The sequence below is a fragment of the Camelina sativa genome, chromosome 9, assembly GCF_030686135.1.
Source record: "Camelina sativa cultivar CO46 ecotype springtype chromosome 9, ASM3068613v1".
Lineage (NCBI taxonomy): Eukaryota > Viridiplantae > Streptophyta > Magnoliopsida > Brassicales > Brassicaceae > Camelina > Camelina sativa.
Window position 1 is genome coordinate 4,412,439 of NC_141888.1, and position 19,159 is coordinate 4,431,597.

At 41.1% G+C, this 19,159-nt stretch overlaps 3 protein-coding genes and 1 pseudogene across 6 annotated transcripts; 2 read left to right on the forward strand and 2 right to left on the reverse strand.

Moving 5' to 3' along the window:
• Nucleotides 1-4,726: 4,726 nt before the first annotated feature.
• Nucleotides 4,727-6,537, reverse strand: LOC104710422 (cytochrome P450 71B3-like). Its single transcript, XM_010427026.3, has 2 exons — nucleotides 5,527-6,537; nucleotides 4,727-5,444 (listed from the first exon to the last, which is right to left on the reverse strand). Exons 1-2 carry the CDS (start codon nucleotides 6,433-6,435, stop codon nucleotides 4,836-4,838), a joined length of 1,518 nt encoding a protein of 505 aa, XP_010425328.1. The 5' UTR covers nucleotides 6,436-6,537; the 3' UTR covers nucleotides 4,727-4,835.
• Nucleotides 6,538-7,353: 816 nt separating this feature from the next.
• LOC109126643 (uncharacterized) lies at nucleotides 7,354-8,757 on the forward strand (annotated as a pseudogene). The gene is made up of 6 exons (XR_015566148.1): nucleotides 7,354-7,417; nucleotides 7,505-7,566; nucleotides 7,672-7,736; nucleotides 7,823-7,929; nucleotides 8,020-8,042; nucleotides 8,249-8,757. The product of XR_015566148.1 is annotated as an uncharacterized LOC109126643 (transcript).
• A 744-nt stretch (nucleotides 8,758-9,501) lies between these two features.
• On the reverse strand, nucleotides 9,502-14,811 carry LOC147937712 (uncharacterized). Its single transcript, XM_087465228.1, has 4 exons — nucleotides 14,775-14,811; nucleotides 13,176-14,678; nucleotides 11,509-13,037; nucleotides 9,502-11,463 (listed from the first exon to the last, which is right to left on the reverse strand). The coding sequence occupies exons 1-4, from the start codon at nucleotides 14,809-14,811 to the stop codon at nucleotides 9,502-9,504; spliced, it is 5,031 nt and encodes a 1,676-aa protein (XP_087321354.1).
• Nucleotides 14,812-14,963: 152 nt separating this feature from the next.
• LOC104710424 (MLP-like protein 328) lies at nucleotides 14,964-15,677 on the forward strand. Of its 3 annotated transcripts, none has more exons than XM_087467448.1 (2): nucleotides 14,964-15,153; nucleotides 15,391-15,677. In XM_087467448.1, exons 1-2 carry the CDS (start codon nucleotides 14,964-14,966, stop codon nucleotides 15,657-15,659), a joined length of 459 nt encoding a protein of 152 aa, XP_087323574.1. In that variant the 3' UTR covers nucleotides 15,660-15,677. The 3 variants fall into 3 exon arrangements, with proteins under 3 accessions (XP_087323574.1, XP_010425329.1, XP_087323575.1); XM_010427027.2 differs by having other exon boundaries at nucleotides 14,964-15,150; XM_087467449.1 differs by having other exon boundaries at nucleotides 14,964-15,102.
• The last annotated feature ends 3,482 nt before the right edge of the window (nucleotides 15,678-19,159 follow it).

Consider the following 19,159-nt stretch of genomic DNA (forward strand, 5'->3'; position numbering starts at 1 on the left):
ATTTGTTAGAAAAACACATACATAAAAATATTTTACTTATGTTTTGTTTACATTATACATATGTTTTGCTTATATTTTTCTTAATTTTTTTTTCATATAAAAATATATGTAAGATGTTACGTAAATACAAAATCTTATCATGAAATTAGTTGGAAATTATATAATTATATATAATACGTGTTCAGTTTTATGATATTAGAAACCGGTTGACGATTTTCTCTATAGAAAAAGATTATATTAGATACTAAATATGTAGATTATATTAGATACGATTTTCTCTACTGAGAAAACAAAATACAATTCCGACAAAATATTAATTACAAGTCAATTACTAATATACAAAGTAATCTTAGGGATGGATGAGGAGAAGTCGAGAAGAGGTGAGGCAGAGGAGAAAGAAAATAAAAACGGGAAAACAATTGTGTCCGTCAGATTTAATCTAATCGACGGGGCATGATGAGTTAAAAACCAATCCATGTCTCTTTGAACTAACCAATGGGAACTCAGTATCTTTTAGTTTATTAGTTTTGTAATGTGGAGATTATTTGGTATGTTATAGGTAGACAAAATATCTTAGACATATTTGTAATTTATTAATTTGTATAGCTTTTGTGTTAAACATATCTTAAACATATTTACAAAAAATGGTTATATTTTTTATTTTACTAGCTTTCGAGAAATGTTTTATTTTTTTTCTTCTACGTATTGGATTTTGTGTATATGTATATTGTTTTAAATATTGGTTTTATGTATATATAATAGTTAATTTTTGGTTCTACGATTTATAATTTAATTTCTCTGATTAGGAATTTTAAAGTTTAAACTTTAAATTTTAGAGTTTATGATTTAAGGTTTTGAGGTAGGTTAAGGGTTTGTGGTATAGGGTTTGGGGTATAGGAATTGGGATTTATGTTTGAGATGTGAAATTAGTATTATTAAACTAACAAACATATGAAAATGTAAAAGTTGATTTAAAAAAAATATATAGAAATTTATCTGATTAATCTTATGAACACTCAAATTTATTCATATTAGATTAAATTTTCTAATTACTTTTTTGAGTTTATTTTCTCGATTTGCAATAGATTTGCGATGACTCTCGCAATTCCTTCGCCTATCCCTTGCAAATTTGCTATGGATGCTGTCATCGCAAAACTGTCGCAAATTTGCAATGGATTTGCGAGGAATGTTAATTTATCTTGTAAATATCTCGCAAATTTGCGATGGACTTCCGAGGACCCACTCCCTCACAATTTTGCGAGGAATTTGCTAGGAATTTTCTGTTTGTAGCAGATGTCTCACAATTCTATCGCAAATTTGCGAGGGATAATTTTCCTCGCAAATGTTCCTAGCAAATTGATTTTTTTCTTGTAGTGTAATGGATATTTTAAGAATTTTCAGCAGTATAGAACTTGTTCTCTTCATCTACTCTTTGGAAAACAAAATGTGTCTCATAACAAGATGAACATGATTTTATTGTGGATAATAACTATGTTTATTCAACATTTCAAAGAACAAAAAAATGACGAATTTGCTGCCATATATAAAGAATCACACCTACAATTTATATTTATATAGAATTAATGAAAACTATACTCAGTATATGTATCAAACAATCAAATCATGTATATATATGATTCTGTCATAATCACAAATCAATAAAAATATATAAACAACTAAAAATACATCATCTATGCATCATGTGTGGGGAGATAACTTTGTTTGTAGATACCCACTAATTTCAAACACGTTACCCCGAGGAACAATAGTGTCCTCTAGAGAAAGTGAGGTATTGATGAGATACAAACTAAGGGACTAATTGAAACAGAGCATGTGGTTCTTGGGAGAGGGAAATGGGTTGGTAATAAGGACTCCTTTAACACAAAGAAGTGTGGGGGCAACTCGGGTGCAGCACACTAGGCAGGATTGTTCCCAAGGCATATGTTTACGCCATGCCCTGCCAAAATTTTGTTTTTATGCTTGGCTTGCAACAAGAAATAGATTAACAGCGGGAGATCGGATGATGAGTTGGAATGTTGGGGCTCCCATATCTTGTGTCTTCTGTCAAGTGCCATTGGAAACCAGGAATCATTTGTTTTTCGAATGTCCATACTCGAGAGAAGTGTGGTCGGATCTTGCTTCCAAGCTTCTTGATGGTAACTTCTCTACTGACTGGACAGTTATTTTCAATCTACTCACGAATGGGTCAATAGGAGGAGTTCGATTATTTCTGTTACGATATACTTTCCAGCTTCTCGTTTACTCAATAATGTGTCCACAAAATTTTTGTTACGATATATGACATTCGTCCACAAAAAAATCAGAAACGTATCTGATAAATTATTTGTTGTTAGCTCTCAAATAGATTTTTAGTTAAAAAATGTTGGTGACAAAACTCAATTTTACTTGAGAACAGTTATTGGAATCCCGGATTAAAACAGTTATTGGAATCTCTAGTGAAGGGGGTATGGGTTCTTATTTGGGAATACCTGAGAATCTTCAGGGCTCGAGGACTAACGTTTTTAGTTATGTTAATGATCGTCTGGATGAGAGAGTTAACGGTTGGTCGGCGAAGACCTTATCGAAGGGGGGTAAAGAAATTATGATCAAGTCGGTGGCGTTAGCTCTGCCAACCCATGTCATGTCGTGCTTTAAATTGCCACAGGCGTTGACAACCAAACTTACAGGTGCTATTTCGAATTTCTGGTGGAAGTCTAATGATAAGGCTAGAGGCCTGCATTGGGTAGCTTGGGATAAAATGTGTGAGGACAAAGGTGATGGGGGCTTGGGCTTTCGTGCTTTGGAAGAATTCAATGATGCAATGTTGGCTAAGCAGTATTGGAGGTTGATTCATTACCCGCATTCTTTAATGGCTCGGGTGATGCGTGGCAGATATTTCCGGGGAAAACATCCTCTACGGGCAAGTAAACCTTATTCTCCTTCCTTTGCGTGGAGGAGTATCTTTTCAGTCAAGGGACTAGTGGAACGTGGGGCACGGTGGTTAGTAGGCTCGGGGAGTGACATTTCGGTATGGAGGGATCCTTGGATACCCGATGATCAGCCAAGACCAGCGAATGGTAGAGGGAGAGTTCTACATCCTAATTTGATGGTTAGCCATTTAATTAATCCCTTAACGATGGATTGGCATTTGCCAATTTTACAGGAGTATATGGATCCAGCGGATATACCGCTTATACAGAGTTTGGCGATTAGTAAGACTTTTCGTCCGGATAGATTGATTTGGCATTATACTAAGTCCGGTAAGTATTCCGTGAGGACTGGCTATCGGCTTGCACGAGGATTACAAAAGGAAGCTGAAATCGGGCCAACGTGCAATGTTTTACGCGCCCAAGCTTGGAAGCTTGAGGTCCCCTCAAAGGTCCAACATTTCTTTTGGCAGGTGGCCTCTGGTTGTCTTCCTGTGAAGGAACGGATCGCACATAGGGGTGTAAGGTGCGAGGTTATGTGTCAACGGTGTGTTTGTGCGGAGGAATCTATTAATCATGCTCTTTTTGTGTGTGAACGTTCTCGTTTGGTTTGGGAGCTATCGCCGTTGCATCTTTCTTCGACAGGTTTTCCCTTTGGATCAGTGTATTCAAATTTAGACTTATTATATTATAGGGCATTGTCGAGTTCCGGGGGTCCGGGTATTGGATATTTGTTACCCTGGATATTGTGGACAATTTGGAAAGATAGGAATAAAAAAGTTTTCCAAGGAATTGAGGCGGAGCCAATTGATATTATAAATCAGGCGACAACCGACAAACTTTTGTGGGAGGAGGCAAAGTCCTTCTCGGGGAACTTTTTAACCCCCCAGCCGGTCCGGAGGAATGGGTGTTTTCTGTTCGGTGTCAGGTTGATGGATCATGGAAAGGATCTGACCCTTTAGAGGGTTTGGGTTGGTGGTATGGGACTAAGGAGGATAGGACAATACTTGTGGGTGCTCGCAGTCTTCATCGTAGCCCCTCTTCTCTTCACTCGGAGCTTAATGCCCTGGTATGGGCGATGGAGTCTCTTCGGGCGATGGGGATTGATTGTCAGCATTTTGAGTCAGACAGCGCTGAACTGGTGGCAATGGTGCAGGATCCGGACGACTGGCCAGCTTTTTCGCACTTTTTGGAGGACTTCCTTTCACTCAGATCATCTTTTCCCTCCTTCACTCTGACGCAGATTCCCCGAACATCAAACGTCCGAGCAGACTGTCTTGCTCGCTCTTCTAGATCTTTACTTTCTGTATCTTCCTTTGTAAACGCTCTTCCTCCAGATTGGGCGACTAATCTTGAAGTTACTTTTTAATTTATTTTAATGTTGGGTTGAAAAAAAAAAAAAAAAAAAAAAAAAAAAAAAAACTCAATTTTACATTTTTAGTGGAAAACACACAGTTTTGTAATTTTGATGAGAGAACTCGGTTTTTTGTCGTTTTGATGAAAAACGCGGTTTTGAAATTTGGGTAATATGCTACGCACGCACATTCTAAAGAGGGAATACAAAGAATTACAGTATTACGCTAACATACTCACAACCCAAGAGGAATTGAGGATATTTTTACTTGCATGTACACTACCTACTCCACGCATGTCAATGCAGGAAACTGAAATGTGGACAACTTTGGCACCACATAATCGAAATCCTAATCCTGTGAGTTATTTTCTTACAAATACATCACCAGATGTCCAGATGATGTGATCAGTTATCACTGCCATAATAAAACAAATGAGCTTTATCCTTGTCCAACAAGTTTTATTATTAAAAAAAAAAACAAAACATAACTAGTCTAATTAAGTCTGATCTATTACCAAGTTTTACTTCTTGTTCCTTAAGATTATGTCACCCTATCACTGGCGAATAATAGGAAGAAGCTCAAGAGGAAATTTCTTAACAATTATGACATCACCAGCTTCTTCCATGTTCATATCTTGATTCTCCTCAGGTAATCTCCAATTAAAGAAGTAAAGCAAGTTCAAGAGTCCCAGTTCAACTGTCGAAATCCCAAAAGCCATTCCCGGACACATCCTCCGGCCAGAACCAAACGGTAACATTTCAAAACTCTGTCCTCTGTAATCCACAGGAAAATCAATAAACCTCTCCGGGATAAACTCCTCTGGACTTTCCCAGCGGTAAGGGTTTTGGCCGATAGACCATGCGTTTACCAAAATAAGGGTTTTTGGGGGAATGTTGTAGCCTTGAATATTGATTTGACTCATTGTTTCTCTTGGAATTAATAGAGGAGCTGGTGGGTGTAGTCTTAAGGTTTCTTTGATCACAAGCTTCAAGTATTGAAGCTTATCAACACCTTCTTCGTCGATTCTTTCATTTTGTTTGATTCCAATGCAACTTCGGATCTCATCTTGAACTTTCTTCATCACACGCGGGTTTTTAATAAGCTCTGCCATCGCCCAAATCATGGTGACAGCACTTGTGTCTACTCCAGCAAGAAATATATTCTGATCAATTGGTCAAGAAATATGATTAGGTTAGGTCTAGACTTATCAAGAGTCATGAACTAAATAAAGATTCTATGCTTACTGAGATGACTCCATGGAGATGATCAACTGTGAGCTTGAAAGAATCATCTTGTTCGTGTTTGTGTAACATTTCCAACATCACATCAACGATATCAGGACGATCTTGAGATGTTACTCCATGTCTAATCTTCGAATGATCATCAACTATTTTCTTGACAAAAGTATCAACTTCAACGAAACTGTTGTGAAGTCTCTTATGTTCTCCTAAAATAAAGTCCATAAACCTTCCGATACCAGCAGTAGGGAAGAGATCGGAAAATTTGAAAGACATATTTGTTATAGCTTCAAACATCAATTCTTCAATCTTTTCCTTATTGATATGTTTGGTTTCCGATAAATTATGTCCAAAGGCAGATCTAAATACGATACTCGCAGATAGAGAGAAAAGGGTTTTGCCTAAATCCACCGGAGGTTGCTTCAAAGCTGATTCTGTCAGTTTCTTGACCATCAAGTTATTTTCTTCCTCTCTGATATACCTAAAAGATCGAACCTTTTTCGTGTTGAAGAACTCGAGAATAGCAATCTTGCGCAATTCTCTCCATCCCTCACCGTATGACGCAAAACCAATGTCTTTACCGTTACGCGAAAATGTTTGCATTCCAAGAGCCTTGGGTCGTGTACAACACTCTAGGTCATGGGTTTTAAGAACTTCTTCTGCTGCTTCACTTGATGAGATTACCACAACTGGGATAAACCCTAGACTGAGATGCATCACTGGTCCATATTTCTTGGAGAGATCGTGAAGACATATGTGAAGCAATCCTCGAAGCTGGTGTAGGTTTCCGATGAAAGGAAGCTTTGGTGGGCTCGGAGGAAATCTCTGTTTTGAGTCTTTGATCTTCTTGGTGTAAATTACCAAGAAGAGAACGGGAAGGGATAGAAGTAAGAAGAAAGACAGAAGAGTCGCCATTGTTTTTGTTCCTTTGTTTTTTCGGAGATAGAGAAACAGAGTATTTAGTACAAAACAACAAGTTTCGATTTAAATCTACTCTGAGAAGACTTTTAAATATACAGAAACAGGTTGGTTTTGATATATACAAAGTTAAATGTCGTTTTGTGTCGTCGGTCGGGATAAGGTTTGAGATAAGACAGAGTCACTAGTAAAAAAATATCATATAGCCACTTCCTCGTCACGGTCATTCCGTAACTTTTTTTTAAATAGTGACAAAATAGTCACATAAAGTCACGAAAATGAAAAAACAGTAAAAACGTGACTAAGACGTGGTCTAACCGTGGCTAAAATAGTCACGACACAGTCACATGAGTGACGTCACTAAACTTGTTACGAAATAGTCACTTTATATTTGTGATAACAAAGCAACAAAGTAAAAATGTGATAAAATGGTGACAAATTATTACCCACAATAAAATGTGTTACAAAACCACAAAGTAAAAATGTGATCAAATGTGTTATCATGTTTTACTTTAATATCTTATTTAAGAACATATGTTTTTCTATACGTTATCATGTTTTAATTTAATATCTGTTTTATAAGTTTAATTATACCAGTTTTCTTACTGCATAATTTCATTTAATTGTTTTACACTAAATTATTTAAGTTGAATTGGATCAGCGAAACAACAAATTATTTGGTTTTCCCGGGTCACAAAAAGATTAATCACCAAAAAATATTTTGGGAGAAATAATGGGTTCCCGGGTTAATAGAGAAACTTTTACATTAGGTTAAAAGCAAGGAAACCCTCCCCTTATGTGTTTTATTATCTCTGCCTCCATTTCTAACTTAACACTTAGAAAAAAAAAATTTATCTCTCTCTCAACAAAAACACACTTCATAAACAAACGCTTACGGTTCTCCAATTCGAATCGATGACTCCGTCCGGCCAAGCCTCTAACCGTCGTCGCACACGGCCTTCCAACTTAAATCTACTGGGTAAATCTTCTTCTTCTCTTCTCGATATGGGTTTCTTCAGATCCCATTTCAATGTATAAACGTTTAGGTTTTGGGTATGTTCTTCAGATCCCCTTTCAATGTATGTGTTCTGCTTTGTTTGCATATATGCAACAGAGAAGGCCTACAAGGTCTTCACCTTTGGGTTCTCCCATTCCTCCAGGTCCTTCCATGCCTCCAGGAGCTATTGGATCTACAAGCGCAACATCTTCAGCTGAAAACAACTACGCTCGTAGAATCGAAGAGGCACTACTACGTGCCAACCACACCTCCATCCAAGAAAAATCAATGGCGCTTTATGGTAATTAGTAAGCAAAATTCTAGAAATATGTATATCATGAATGTGTAATCTTCTTTGTCTCTGATTCTTATTTTTTCTTCTGCCAGGTTCGGTGTAGACCCCTGGGACTTGGCAAGGCAACTACATGGGACAATAGTCAAGCTGGAAATTTGTTTCTCAGGAGAGGAAAACTAACTGGTGGCAATCTTTTGTGGTAAGTGTTCAAAATTTATACTACTTTTTTTACTCTACATAACTTAGTTTACTTACTTACAAATACTAATGTCTTCTTTTAATGTTGTAGCAAAACTTCTATTGGGAGTCAAGGTACTATTGAAATAACTTTCACTTTTGTATTATGTGGATGATGTTTTGTAGGTGTATGATGTCTGCACATTTTCATTCACAATCCATAAGAGAATCTTCATTGTTTTGATTTAGTTTTTGTTTGGACTAGTTTTTTTTTACTTTTGATCTGAATGTTTGTCTTTGATTGTTGGTTTATATTAATTTGGTTTTATATCCATTCACAGCGGGGTAAGTCAAGCAAAGGACGTATTATGGAATAGGCAGTGTTCAATACCGGGATTTTGATGTTGAAACTCTCAAGACTGACATGACGACGCACAAAGATGATATGATAGCCTTGAAGAGTGAGTTCAAGGACGAGATGGCTGCAACACGAGCTTCACTAAATGTGATTCTACAGGCTCTTGGGGTGAATTCTGCTACCCTCCAACGAGTTAATCATACTCAACCTTTTGATCCTGCTGCAAAACCTAGTAATCCCATTGTCCTGAATGCCACAATGCCTAACTCTGCCTCGACCTCGACTCCACTTTTGACTCGAGCTCAACAAGCTGACTTTGAAAAATGTTGTGCGACTCGTGACTTTAACTTCACAAGCACTTAGATAAGCGGTGTGTCTCTTACTTTATTGTTATCTTGTATTTTTAGCTTGCTTTGCAAAATATTTGCATCTTTCGTAATACTTAATCGGCTTTTGTAAGTATTTTGGAATCTCATGGATCTTTTTGTAAAACTTTGGAAATCTATGGTATTTTATTTTAGATTTTATATTTCACGATTCAGATTTTAGAATTTGCATTTCACGTTTCAAATTTTAGTATTTTGGGGTACAGGTTTCAATTTCTAAATTCTTCACAATAACCAGGTTACGGTGGTTCATGGTTAAAAAAAAGCCATTGTTTTAGACACAAGTGCTTCGTGTCTACTTAGTCACTGAATAGACATGAACTGAATCGTGGCTAACTGACCACAAAAATTTGCCTGACTATTCCGTGGCAATTTGTGTCACGAAATACGCGTGTCAAAATCGTGACTATAACGTCACGAAAAGCCACGAAATATTTTAATCCACGATCGTATAGACACGATTTTTTTCCGTGTCTTGCCGTGTCTGTGTGGTCATATAGCCACGAGAATGTGGCCTTATTCACAGAATATTCCATGGCTATAGGCTCTGTTTTTACTAGTGAGAAGCTTCTAGCATTGACTATCAAATGGATTGAAATAAACGTAGTAACCATTTTCTTACAGTCACGTTCTCTATATAAACCGAGACACGCGACAACAAGTGTTATTTCAACAACCAAAACAAAACACACACAAAATTTTTTTTTTTTTTTTTTTTTTGAAAATATATGAATTTCATTAAACCGAAAGTTTGCTGAAGTTACAAAAGCTTTATACAGTCCTCATCCTTTGCTCAAAAAAATAAAAACAAAGAAGGAGTGAACAGTGTCATAGATATGAGTATGTGAGCCTAGCCATATTTCAACCAAACGAGGAGAAGATTTTTGAATTGTCGTCTGCTCTGTTTTGCCAGGATGGCATCACGAATCTGCCTGTCCAGGTGCTTGAAGGTGGTCTGAGCATCAGTGGATAGGGAGTTGTGATATCTGTTGTTTCGCTCTAGCCAGATTGCATAAAGAGTGGCCTGTGCAGTCAACCTTCGAAGGCATCGTGGAGCAGTGCTGTCTTTGAGATCCAACCAAACCGAGAAAGCTTCCCAAGTGTGGAACGTGAAAGATCTATACCCGAGCCGACGAGTGACATTTGTCCAAAGCGTTTCACTGAATTGGCATCGGAGGAAGAGGTGGTCGCGAGTTTCCAAAGCATGGCCACATATACAGCAAGCAGGGTCAATCTGTAAACCCCATCGCAGTAAACGTGATCTTGTGGAGAGCCTGTCCTGTTGCATCAACCAGAAAAGGAAAGCGTGCCTAGGAATAGCTCCTTTGTACCATACCTGATTTGTCCAGTCTGGGGAATTTGCTCGAGGCCTGAGAATATCCCAAGTCTTGGAGGTGGAGAATGTTGCTAGTTCCTCTGTTCCAATTCTCCAAATGAATGTGTCTGGAGAAGTGGAGAGTGAAGGCGATAGCACCGATGTGAGGTAAACGTGAAGAGTTTCTGCCTGGGGTGATCTGGCTGGTCTGAGGGCCCACCCTGAATCTGACGCTGCCGCAGCTACGTTTCCTTGAAGAGGGATACCGGTTTGAGAGGGTCCTGATGTGCCCATGAAATCAATTAGGGGACCAAATGGAGTCCAGAGATCAAACCAGAAACTTATATGTTGACCATCACCGAGTTTGGCTCTTAAGAAGTTGCCTGCTATGTGCCGTAGCTTGAGCATAGCTATCAGAGTGAAGGAGCTCTGCTTCTTCATATCCAAACTCCAAAAGTTGTCGTCTTTTATTTTGTTGTTGCGCATCCAAAGAGCCCATAGGGAGTCTCTCGCTGTGAACAAACGCCAAATAAGCTTGAGGATCAGTGTTTTGTTCCAGTGAGTTAAGGACCTGAGACCCAAGCCACCTTCATTCTTTGGGAGACAAACGTTTTGCCAAGCCACCTTTGCTGAGCCCTTCTTAGATACATCCCCACTCCATAGAAAACTTGTGCAGAGGGATTCAATTTTCTTGATGCAACCTTTTGGAAGAATAAACGCTGACATCCAGAAATTGATGGTGCCATAGATTACAGAAGCTATAAGCTGGAGTCTGCCGGCATAAGATAGAGCGCGGGAAGCCCAGGAGGAGAAACGGTTGGTGAGGTTTTGAAGGAGAGGCCTATACTCCGCAAGACGCAGTTTCCTGTGCATTAAAGGAAGCCCGAGGTAGCGAATGGGAAGTGAACCAATATTGAAGCCTAGAGAAGTCATCTGAGAGGCTTCAACTGGGTTCACTCCTGCTACGTATAGGTCTGTCTTGCTTAGGTTCATTTTTAGCCCGGAGTAGTTGGAGAACTCCTCAAGGGTTTCCGCAACTTTAGCGAGAGAGTTGACCTTGCCATCGAAAAATATCATGATATCATCTATAAAAGCTAAATGAGTGATGGATGGGTTGATGGCCGCTGGGTGGTAGCCTATCTGCTGTGAACTGAAACCTCTCTGAAGGAGTTGAGTGAGCCCTTCCATAGCCAGAACAAACAAATATGGCGAGAGGGGGTCCCCTTGGCGTAGTCCTTTGGTACCTTGAAAATATCCGCACAGTTCCCCGTTGATACAGGCCGAGAAGCTTGTTGTTGTTATGCATTGATGTATCAGGGAGATGAACTGGGAGGGGAAATCCATTGCTCTGAGAGTGTTCAGTATATATTCCCAGTGAACCGAATCAAAAGCCTTCATAAGGTCCACCTTGAGCATACCTCGAGATGATATGTTTTTCTGGTTGAAGCCCTGCACTAACTCGGTGGCAAGAAGGACATTCTCAACAAGTAGACGCCCCTAAATGAAAGCAGTTTGGTTGTTTGAGATAAGATCAGGCAGAACCTGTTTGAGTCGGTTGGCAAGGATTTTCGAAATAACTTTGTAAAGAGTGTTGCAGCAGGCGATGGGACGGAACTGGGCAACCTTCTGAGCATTCGGGACTTTGGGGATCAGCGTCAGGATTGTGGCGTTTAACTGTTTTAGCATCTTCCCTGAGGTGAAAAATTCAAGGACTGCCACCGTCACTGCAGGTCTGACTGTTGCCCAGTGGGCTGTGAAAAATTCAGCACAGTAGCCGTCTGGGCCTGGAGCTTTGTTTCTTGGTAAGGAAAAAACCACTCGTCGTATTTCCTCAGACGTAACTGGAGAGATTAGAGATTCTTTGGCAGTTGAAGAGCATCGTTGAGGGATTAAAGCAGCGATCTCTGAGACAGAAGCGACACTGTTTTGCGATTGATCTCCGAGCAGGTTTTTATAGAATTCGACCACAAGGGATTGAATACCTTGTTTCGAGTCCACCACCTGGTCGTTGTTGTCAATGAGGAGGATGATTTCGTTGAAACCCTGTCTTGTGATGATAGCCCCGTGGAAGAATCTGGAGTTCTTGTCTCCTTCCTCTAACCAACAGATGCGAGATTTTTGCTTGAGATACGATTCCTCAGCTCTTGCAAGGCTACACCAAACCTTGAAAGCTTCTTTCTCCTGTAGAATTAGAGAAGTTGAGGGCGCTTGCAGTAACTCCTGCTGGCAAGAAAGGAGATTTGCATACGCCTCTTGTACCCTCTTCTCTATCCCTGAGTAGTTTGCTTTGCTAAAATCTTTTATCACAGACTTCAGAAATTTTAGTTTTTTGGCGATTGTGAACATTTTGGTCCCTTCGAAAGCTAGAGCATCCCACCAGAGCTTTATTAAAGGAGCAAAATCCGGGTTGTGATTGAGCAGAGCCAGGAATTTGAAAGGCTTCTTCCTCTTTTGGGCTTGGCAATCGATATATAGGCAGCACGGGCTGTGATCTGAGAAAGCAGGTTCAGCAAAGACAGCTAAAGAGGATGGGAAGCTTCCAATCCACTCATCATTGACAACAATACGATCCAACTTCTTAGCTACTAGACCGATGCTATGCTTGTTTGTCCATGTGAAGGTATTGCCACAGTATGGAAGGTCTGCCAGTGAGGAGTTTGTCAGACACTGCTCCAGGTCTCGCATACCAGAGGACATCAGGCTTGTGCCGTGTGAAGAGTGCTCGTGGGGCAACAAAATTTGATTGAAGTCGCCTAGAACAGTCCATGGGTTGCTTGACATGGTGGTAGTTCCAGCAATGTCAACTATCTCCGCCCATAGGTCCTTTCTTGAAGCTTGGCTGGTGGAGGATGCGTAGACAATGGAAACAACTAGGTGTTGATGAACAAAAGGCAAATTTACTTGACAAGTGATCATCTGGAGAGATTTTCGTAGTATTGAGACTTGAACAGAGGGATGCCACACTATCCATATCTTGCCGAGATCTGAAAACTCATAATTATTTTCAAAATACCAACCAGGGCATACGCTGGATACTATAGTTTGCGCATTAACCGGGTTGACGTGGGTTTCTATAATCCCACCAAAAAGAGGTTGATGAACTTTCAACCATTTCCGAAGGCTTCTCCGCTTTACAGGGTCGTTTAGACCTCTTACATTCCAACAAAAAATATCCATAAAGGGATATGTAGATTAGAGGTTGATGGGACCTCCAGCCCAAGCTTTACGCAACTTCTTTCTCTCCACACGCTTCGAGATGACCTTAAGGAACCTATCCTCTTCCACTTCCGGGTTATCATCTTCCTCGGATATGTTGTCAGAGCTAGAACCTGAGGTATCTTCAGCAGTGTTGTCCTCTTTGGGTGACAGGTGGGAGAATAGATTGTCCCTCAAGTCGATACAGAGCTTCCCCTCATCAAAATTCATTTTACGCGAAGGAGAGGTTTGGACAGGGGAATGATTAGGGAAAGGCGGTGTTCCTCCCCTGGGTGGATCCACATTGGTCAACAGCAGCGAGCCTGAGACAGCCTTTAATGGTGTTGCTTCAGGTGAGGTAGGATCCGGTGTGGGGATAGAGTTGGTGGTTTTGGTTTGGCTTTGTGGGGGAGGTACAGAAAGGGGAGCGCCAATAATGGGTAACTGACTGACGATGGGCTGTTTCCCTTGGCGTTTGTCCTTTTTAACTCTCGGACAGTTAGTGGTAGAGTGCTTCACTGAGCCGCATGAGGAGCATGTAGCAGGCGCTTTAGAGCAGCGAGAGACCGTGTGGCCTACCTTGTTGCAGTGGGAACATAGGGAGGGCAACCACGGGCTAGAGACTTGAATACGTTTTATCAACCCTGACTCAAAGCGAGCATTTACTGCCTCGGGGAGAGGCTTCCTTGGGTCAATAACCGTATAAACTTTAGCCACCTCCACATTGATCAGGTTTTCTGTATGTGGATGTAAGCAGACAGGGTGTCCAACTAGGCCAGCAATGTGCTCAAGCCCCTCGCGGTTAAAGAATTGGAGGGGGACACCAACAAACTGCAGCCAGACCGGTACCATTGATAACTCCGGTTTTGTAGTTTGAACTTCCGAGGACCATTTAGCCACAAACATTGACTGACCATCAATTTGCCATAGGCTTTGGCTCAGGATGCGTCTTCGAGTATTGGGGCAAGGAACTCTGAAGAGGAACGAGTTTCCTTCCATCTTGGATACCGAGATATCCTTGCGTTGGCGGCTCCAGATTCCATTAACAATGGCCTGCACCGCACCACGGGAGGGAGGATCTTCATAGAATTGCCCAAGGATGAAACTATCCCAAGCCTTCTTATTCTTCTCAATTACTGAATTTGGGATAGTTACACAAGCTTCCCCTGATTCAAGAGTGAAAGGGGTGCCTTTTTTCTCTAGTTTGATAGTGTTGCCGTTGACTAAATTCTTCCACGGCAAGTCTGCAGTTGCCGTAGTCGCAATAGCAGGCCCCTGGGAGTTCACCTGGGTCGCCTTAGGTTGGATATGTGCGGGCAAAGTATGGCCGCTACCTGTGCTCGTGTTGGTATCAGAGTGCCCGGAGGAGCTGATAGCAATGTTTTGAGCAGTTGCGTTTCCGGAGTTAACGACGGTCTCCACTGCGGGAACAGGAGCATCGTTGGATTCGGGAGTCACTGCATTAGCTGAGGTCGAGGGGAGCTCAGGTAACTTCTCAGATCTGGATGCATCGGGAACTGTGCCAGTTGAGATTTTTGTCTCAAGCGGCACTGTTTGCGGGGGGGGGGGGGGGGGGGGGGGAACTCTCGAAGGGGCAGCACTAGAGGGGATACTGCGACGAGGGGATTTTTTGGGCTTCTTTTTGGCCATGGTGGCCGGAGGGGGCCAACGCCGAGATCGGCGAAGGTGAAGGGAGAAAGAAAGGGTTCGCGTAGTTTGAGAGAGAAAATTTTAGACGCGTGAGGCGCGTAATAAAATGGTCTTTTTTCCACACACACAAAATTACAAAGAGAGAGAGGGAAATGGCGACGTCGGGAACATATGTGACAGAGGTGCCGTTGAAAGGAACGGCGGACAAACACTACAAGAGGTGGAGGAACGAGAACCATCTCTTTCCTGACGCTGTTGGTCACCACATCCAAGGTGTTAGTGTTCACGACGGCGAATGGGACTCTCATGGGGGCATCAAGATTTGGAACTACACCTTAGGTAGTACCTTCTTTTTTTTTTTTTTGGGTTCCTTCCAAAAAAAAAATCTATACATACTCGAGTTAAATTTGACTTATATAGGAGTATTAGATATCCGGACATTTCTATGTATAAACAAACCTATACAAAACTATTTAAAACCGTACATTACTTCGCAGAAAATTATATGTCTATGTGATCATAATTAACTACATGCATAAGCATAAGAATATGACCCAAATGTGACATGTATGTTTAAAGATGGAAAGGAAGAGATAGTCAAGGAGAGGAGAGAGATGGACGATGAGAATAAGACAATGAAGGTTATAGGACTGGAAGGTCACGTTATGGAGCAGTTCAAGGTGTATGAAGTTGACTTCCAATTTATACCAAAGTCTGAAGATGATTGCACCTGCAAGATCACTATGATATGGGAGAAGCACAACGATGAATTCCCAGAACCAGGCAGCTACATGCAGCTCCTCAACAGCATGGTTGTTGACATGGAAGACCACGTCCTCAAAGCTTAATCAACAATGACATCATCATCATCACAACCAACATTGTCCCTATATATTATATATTATATATTATATATGTTGTTTTAAATTATGTGTGATGTTTCATTTCTAAATACGGTAATGTTTGGCTCTCAATTCCATATATAATAAATGGGGTCTTGCGGAGTTTCATTTCTGTAGCATGCATCACCATAATTCCTTTATGAAGACAGATCTATGTAGATGCCAAAATCACTTCCAATCATGATACACTTGAAGAACAGATTTTAGGGTTCCAAGATGCTTCATAGCTAACATTTGAAGGAAGCTGAAAATTTTGTGAACCAGAAAGAAAACTCTGGCGTTCTTTTACGTTACAAATCACAAAAAAAAATAAAACAAATTAGGGAAGATTCCTTTATCCCATATAAATGGGCCTTACTTCAGCAAAACCCAACTTTAGAAAATAGCCCACAATCGGCACGTGCTGTAAAACCACGTAATGGGACCCACTTAAATTTCTTAGAAAAACCTGTTATTCTTTTTTTCTTTTTTTTTATGATCATCTTTCTCACTCAAATTTCATATTTTTGCACTCGTGTCCAAGAATTAGTGGTTTTGTAATTCTCCTTTTAATTTTTTGAATTGGTTGCTGTGTGATACTGATACTGTCTTTAAAGCTGAAAATTTATACTGATATTATACTCCGGTTTATGGGCTTTTCCCGGCGATCGGCGTATGATACAAAGTTAACCTCCGGTTTACTACATAGCCGGAGATTTAAAAGTTTGTAATATACCGGTTAGTTAGGGAGGTAAACGGTCGGTTTACTTAAAAATATGGTGGATGATGATGGGAGAAGAAGACGACGGACACTACTGTAAGACTTCTGATTTTTTACGGCGGCATTTTTTTTTTTTTTTTTGTGTGCTTCCCCTCCATTAAAGTTTTGATTTTTCACTCGAAATTGATATGCTAAGCTCGATTTAAGAACAACTTCAGAGTTTCTTTGTCCCAGTGATTTTGGTTTAGGGGTTTTAAGGTCTCATGGTGCTAAGCTGATAAGTTGAGTTAGTTCTTGTTGATCTCTAACACTCTGTCAAGAAACCTTGTTGTGTTGTATTGATTTGTGTTTCTTAGGTTAGAAGTTACATTGTGTTTGAGTATATATATGCCATGGTCTCGGATACAAGAATTAAACTAATCAACTAAGAGACCGACATTAGCTTATATGGGCTATTCAGCCCAATACCCCCCCTCAAGCTGGAGTGTGGAGGTTACAAACACCCAGATTGTGCAAGAAATCTTCAAATTGTTTTTGTCCCAATGCCTTCGTCAGGATATCCGCGAGTTGAGTTTTAGTAGAGACATGTTGAGTTGCAATTGTACCACATATAATTTCGTCGCGTATAAAATGACAGTCCGTACCAACGTGTTTTGTCCGAGCATGAAAGACGGGGTTGGCAGCAAGCATGATCGCGGAGAGACTGTCAGAATAAACGGTAATTGGAGCGGTAACTTGGATACCAAGAAAAGGGAGGAGTTGACGAAGCCAGAGGAGTTCACTAACGGTGTCCGCCATAGCTCTGTATTCGGCCTCAGTGGAAGAACGAGAAACAACATCTTGTTTGCGCGTCTTCCAAGACAAAGGAGATCCGCCGAGCTGAATGAAATAGCCAGTGAGAGAACGTCGGGAAGCAGGACATTTAGCATGATCCGAATCACACCAAGCGGTTAATGTAAGAGGCACATTAGCTCGAAGAAGAATGCCTTGACCAGGACTATTCTTCAAGTAGCAAACGACACGAAGAGCAGCATTCCAATGTTCCTGCTGAGGAGAAGACATGAACTGGGAGAGAATGTGGATTGCATAGGAGAGTTCCGGTCGTGTGTTACCGAGATAGATCAAGCGACCAACGAGCCGGCGATAACGTGTAGGTTCTGGAAATGGAGAACCCTTAGCATAAGCCAGCTTGTGATTTTGTTCCAACGGAAAAGTGATTGGTTTAACACCGAGAAGACCTGTTTCAGCGATGATGTCAAGAGCGTATTTCCGTTGACAAAGATAGATGCCAGAGGGACTGCGAGCAACCTCGAGACCCAAAAAATAACGAAGAACACCCAAATTCTTCATGTGAAAACAAGAACTCAGGTAGTGTTTGAATTCGTTGACGACATGAATCGAATTACCAGTGATAATCAAATCGTCTACGTAGACCAAGACGTGAAGACGAGCAGTGTGAGTAGCCAAGACAAACAAGGAATAGTCGGAGTAGTCTTGAACAAAACCAAAGTTTTTCATGGCTTCAGCAAGCTTAGCAAACCAACACCGCGGAGCTTGCTTCAACCCATAGAGAGACTTGCGAAGACGACATACCTTATTTGGATCACCCGTACGGAAACCAGGAGGAAACTTCATGTACACCTCTTCATCAAGGTCACCATGAAGAAACGCGTTGTGAACATCCATTTGATGAACTTCCCAGTCTAAGGATGCAGCTTGTTGAAGAAAAGCCCTAATAGTGATCATCTTGGCAACAAGAGCAAATGTCTCGGAGTAATCAATGCCTTCTTCCTGATTGTTTCCAAGAACAACTAGACGAGCTTTGTGACGCTGAAGTGTACCATCAGCATTGAACTTCAAACGAAAAACCCATTTACAGCCAATAGCGTGCTTTCCTGGAGGGAGATCTTCAACTGTCCAGGTTTGGAGAGCTTCTAAAGCTTCAATTTCATCAGTAACCGCAAGTCGCCAATTTTCATCAAGAATGGCCTCATTGTAGGTTTTGGGCTCCTTACCAGATGTAATAGCGAAGAGAAACGCTTGATATGTCTGAGAAAATTGCGAACTCGAGACATAGTTATCGATGGGATATGGTGTGATGGATGGCGGAGGCGTGTAGATCAAAGTGGTGACGTAATCTGCTAATTTGACAGGCGGCTTTTTCTTGCGATGACCATACCCAAGTTGTTCTTGTTCTGGTGCCGGAGATTGATCTTGGGATGGAGACGAAGATGCAATGTGACTCTGCGAAGAGTCTAGTTGTGTTGGTGTGTCGGACGTGAGCAGAGTAGTGTCGGTAGTGGTGACCGTGGGAAGCTCAGTCGACGGCACAGGTTGTTCGACGAGAGTGGAATCAGAGGGAGGAGTAACGGACGGAGTGAGAGAGACTACATCGGTAGGAACAGCGTGTGAATCCGTTGACGAAGAAGATGGGACAGGAGCATCAATGTCATGAGGACATTGTAATACGACGGGCTCGTCAAGAGGAGCGGGTGAGGACAGAGGGGGAACAAACAGCGGAGAGCTGGTCTCATCATCAACAAAGGGAAGAATTGTTTCACGAAAAACAACATCGCGAGAAACGGAGACAACACCGGTCTCAAGGTTGTAGACACGCCACCCCTTTTTCCCAAACGGATAGCCAATGAATATTGATTTTGTTCCCCGGTTTGCGAACTTATCACCTCCGTGTTTCTGGTTGTGGACGTAGCATAAACAACCAAAGATACGTAGATGAGTCATCGGA

What these genes read in the sequence shown, in the direction of transcription:
- LOC104710422 (XM_010427026.3), bottom strand. Translation starts at nt 6,435, where the DNA reads ATGGCGACTCTTCTGTCTTTCTTCTTACTTCTATCCCTTCCCGTTCTC. An exon ending in ATCTCCATGGAGTCATCTCA is followed by an intron (nt 5,445 to 5,526) that starts GTAAGCATAGAA and finishes CCAATTGATCAG; the next exon opens with AATATATTTCTTGCTGGAGT.
- LOC147937712 (XM_087465228.1), bottom strand. Translation starts at nt 14,811, where the DNA reads ATGGCCAAAAAGAAGCCCAAAAAATCCCCTCGTCGCA. An exon ending in CAAAAAATCCCCTCGTCGCA is followed by an intron (nt 14,679 to 14,774) that starts GTATCCCCTCTA and finishes CAACTGGCACAG; the next exon opens with TTCCCGATGCATCCAGATCT. An exon ending in TTGCCAACCGACTCAAACAG is followed by an intron (nt 11,464 to 11,508) that starts GTTCTGCCTGAT and finishes GCTTTCATTTAG; the next exon opens with GGGCGTCTACTTGTTGAGAA.
- LOC104710424 (XM_087467448.1), top strand. Translation starts at nt 14,964, where the DNA reads ATGGCGACGTCGGGAACATATGTGACAGAGGTGCCGTTGAAAGGAACG. An exon ending in TTGGAACTACACCTTAGGTA is followed by an intron (nt 15,154 to 15,390) that starts GTACCTTCTTTT and finishes GTATGTTTAAAG; the next exon opens with ATGGAAAGGAAGAGATAGTC.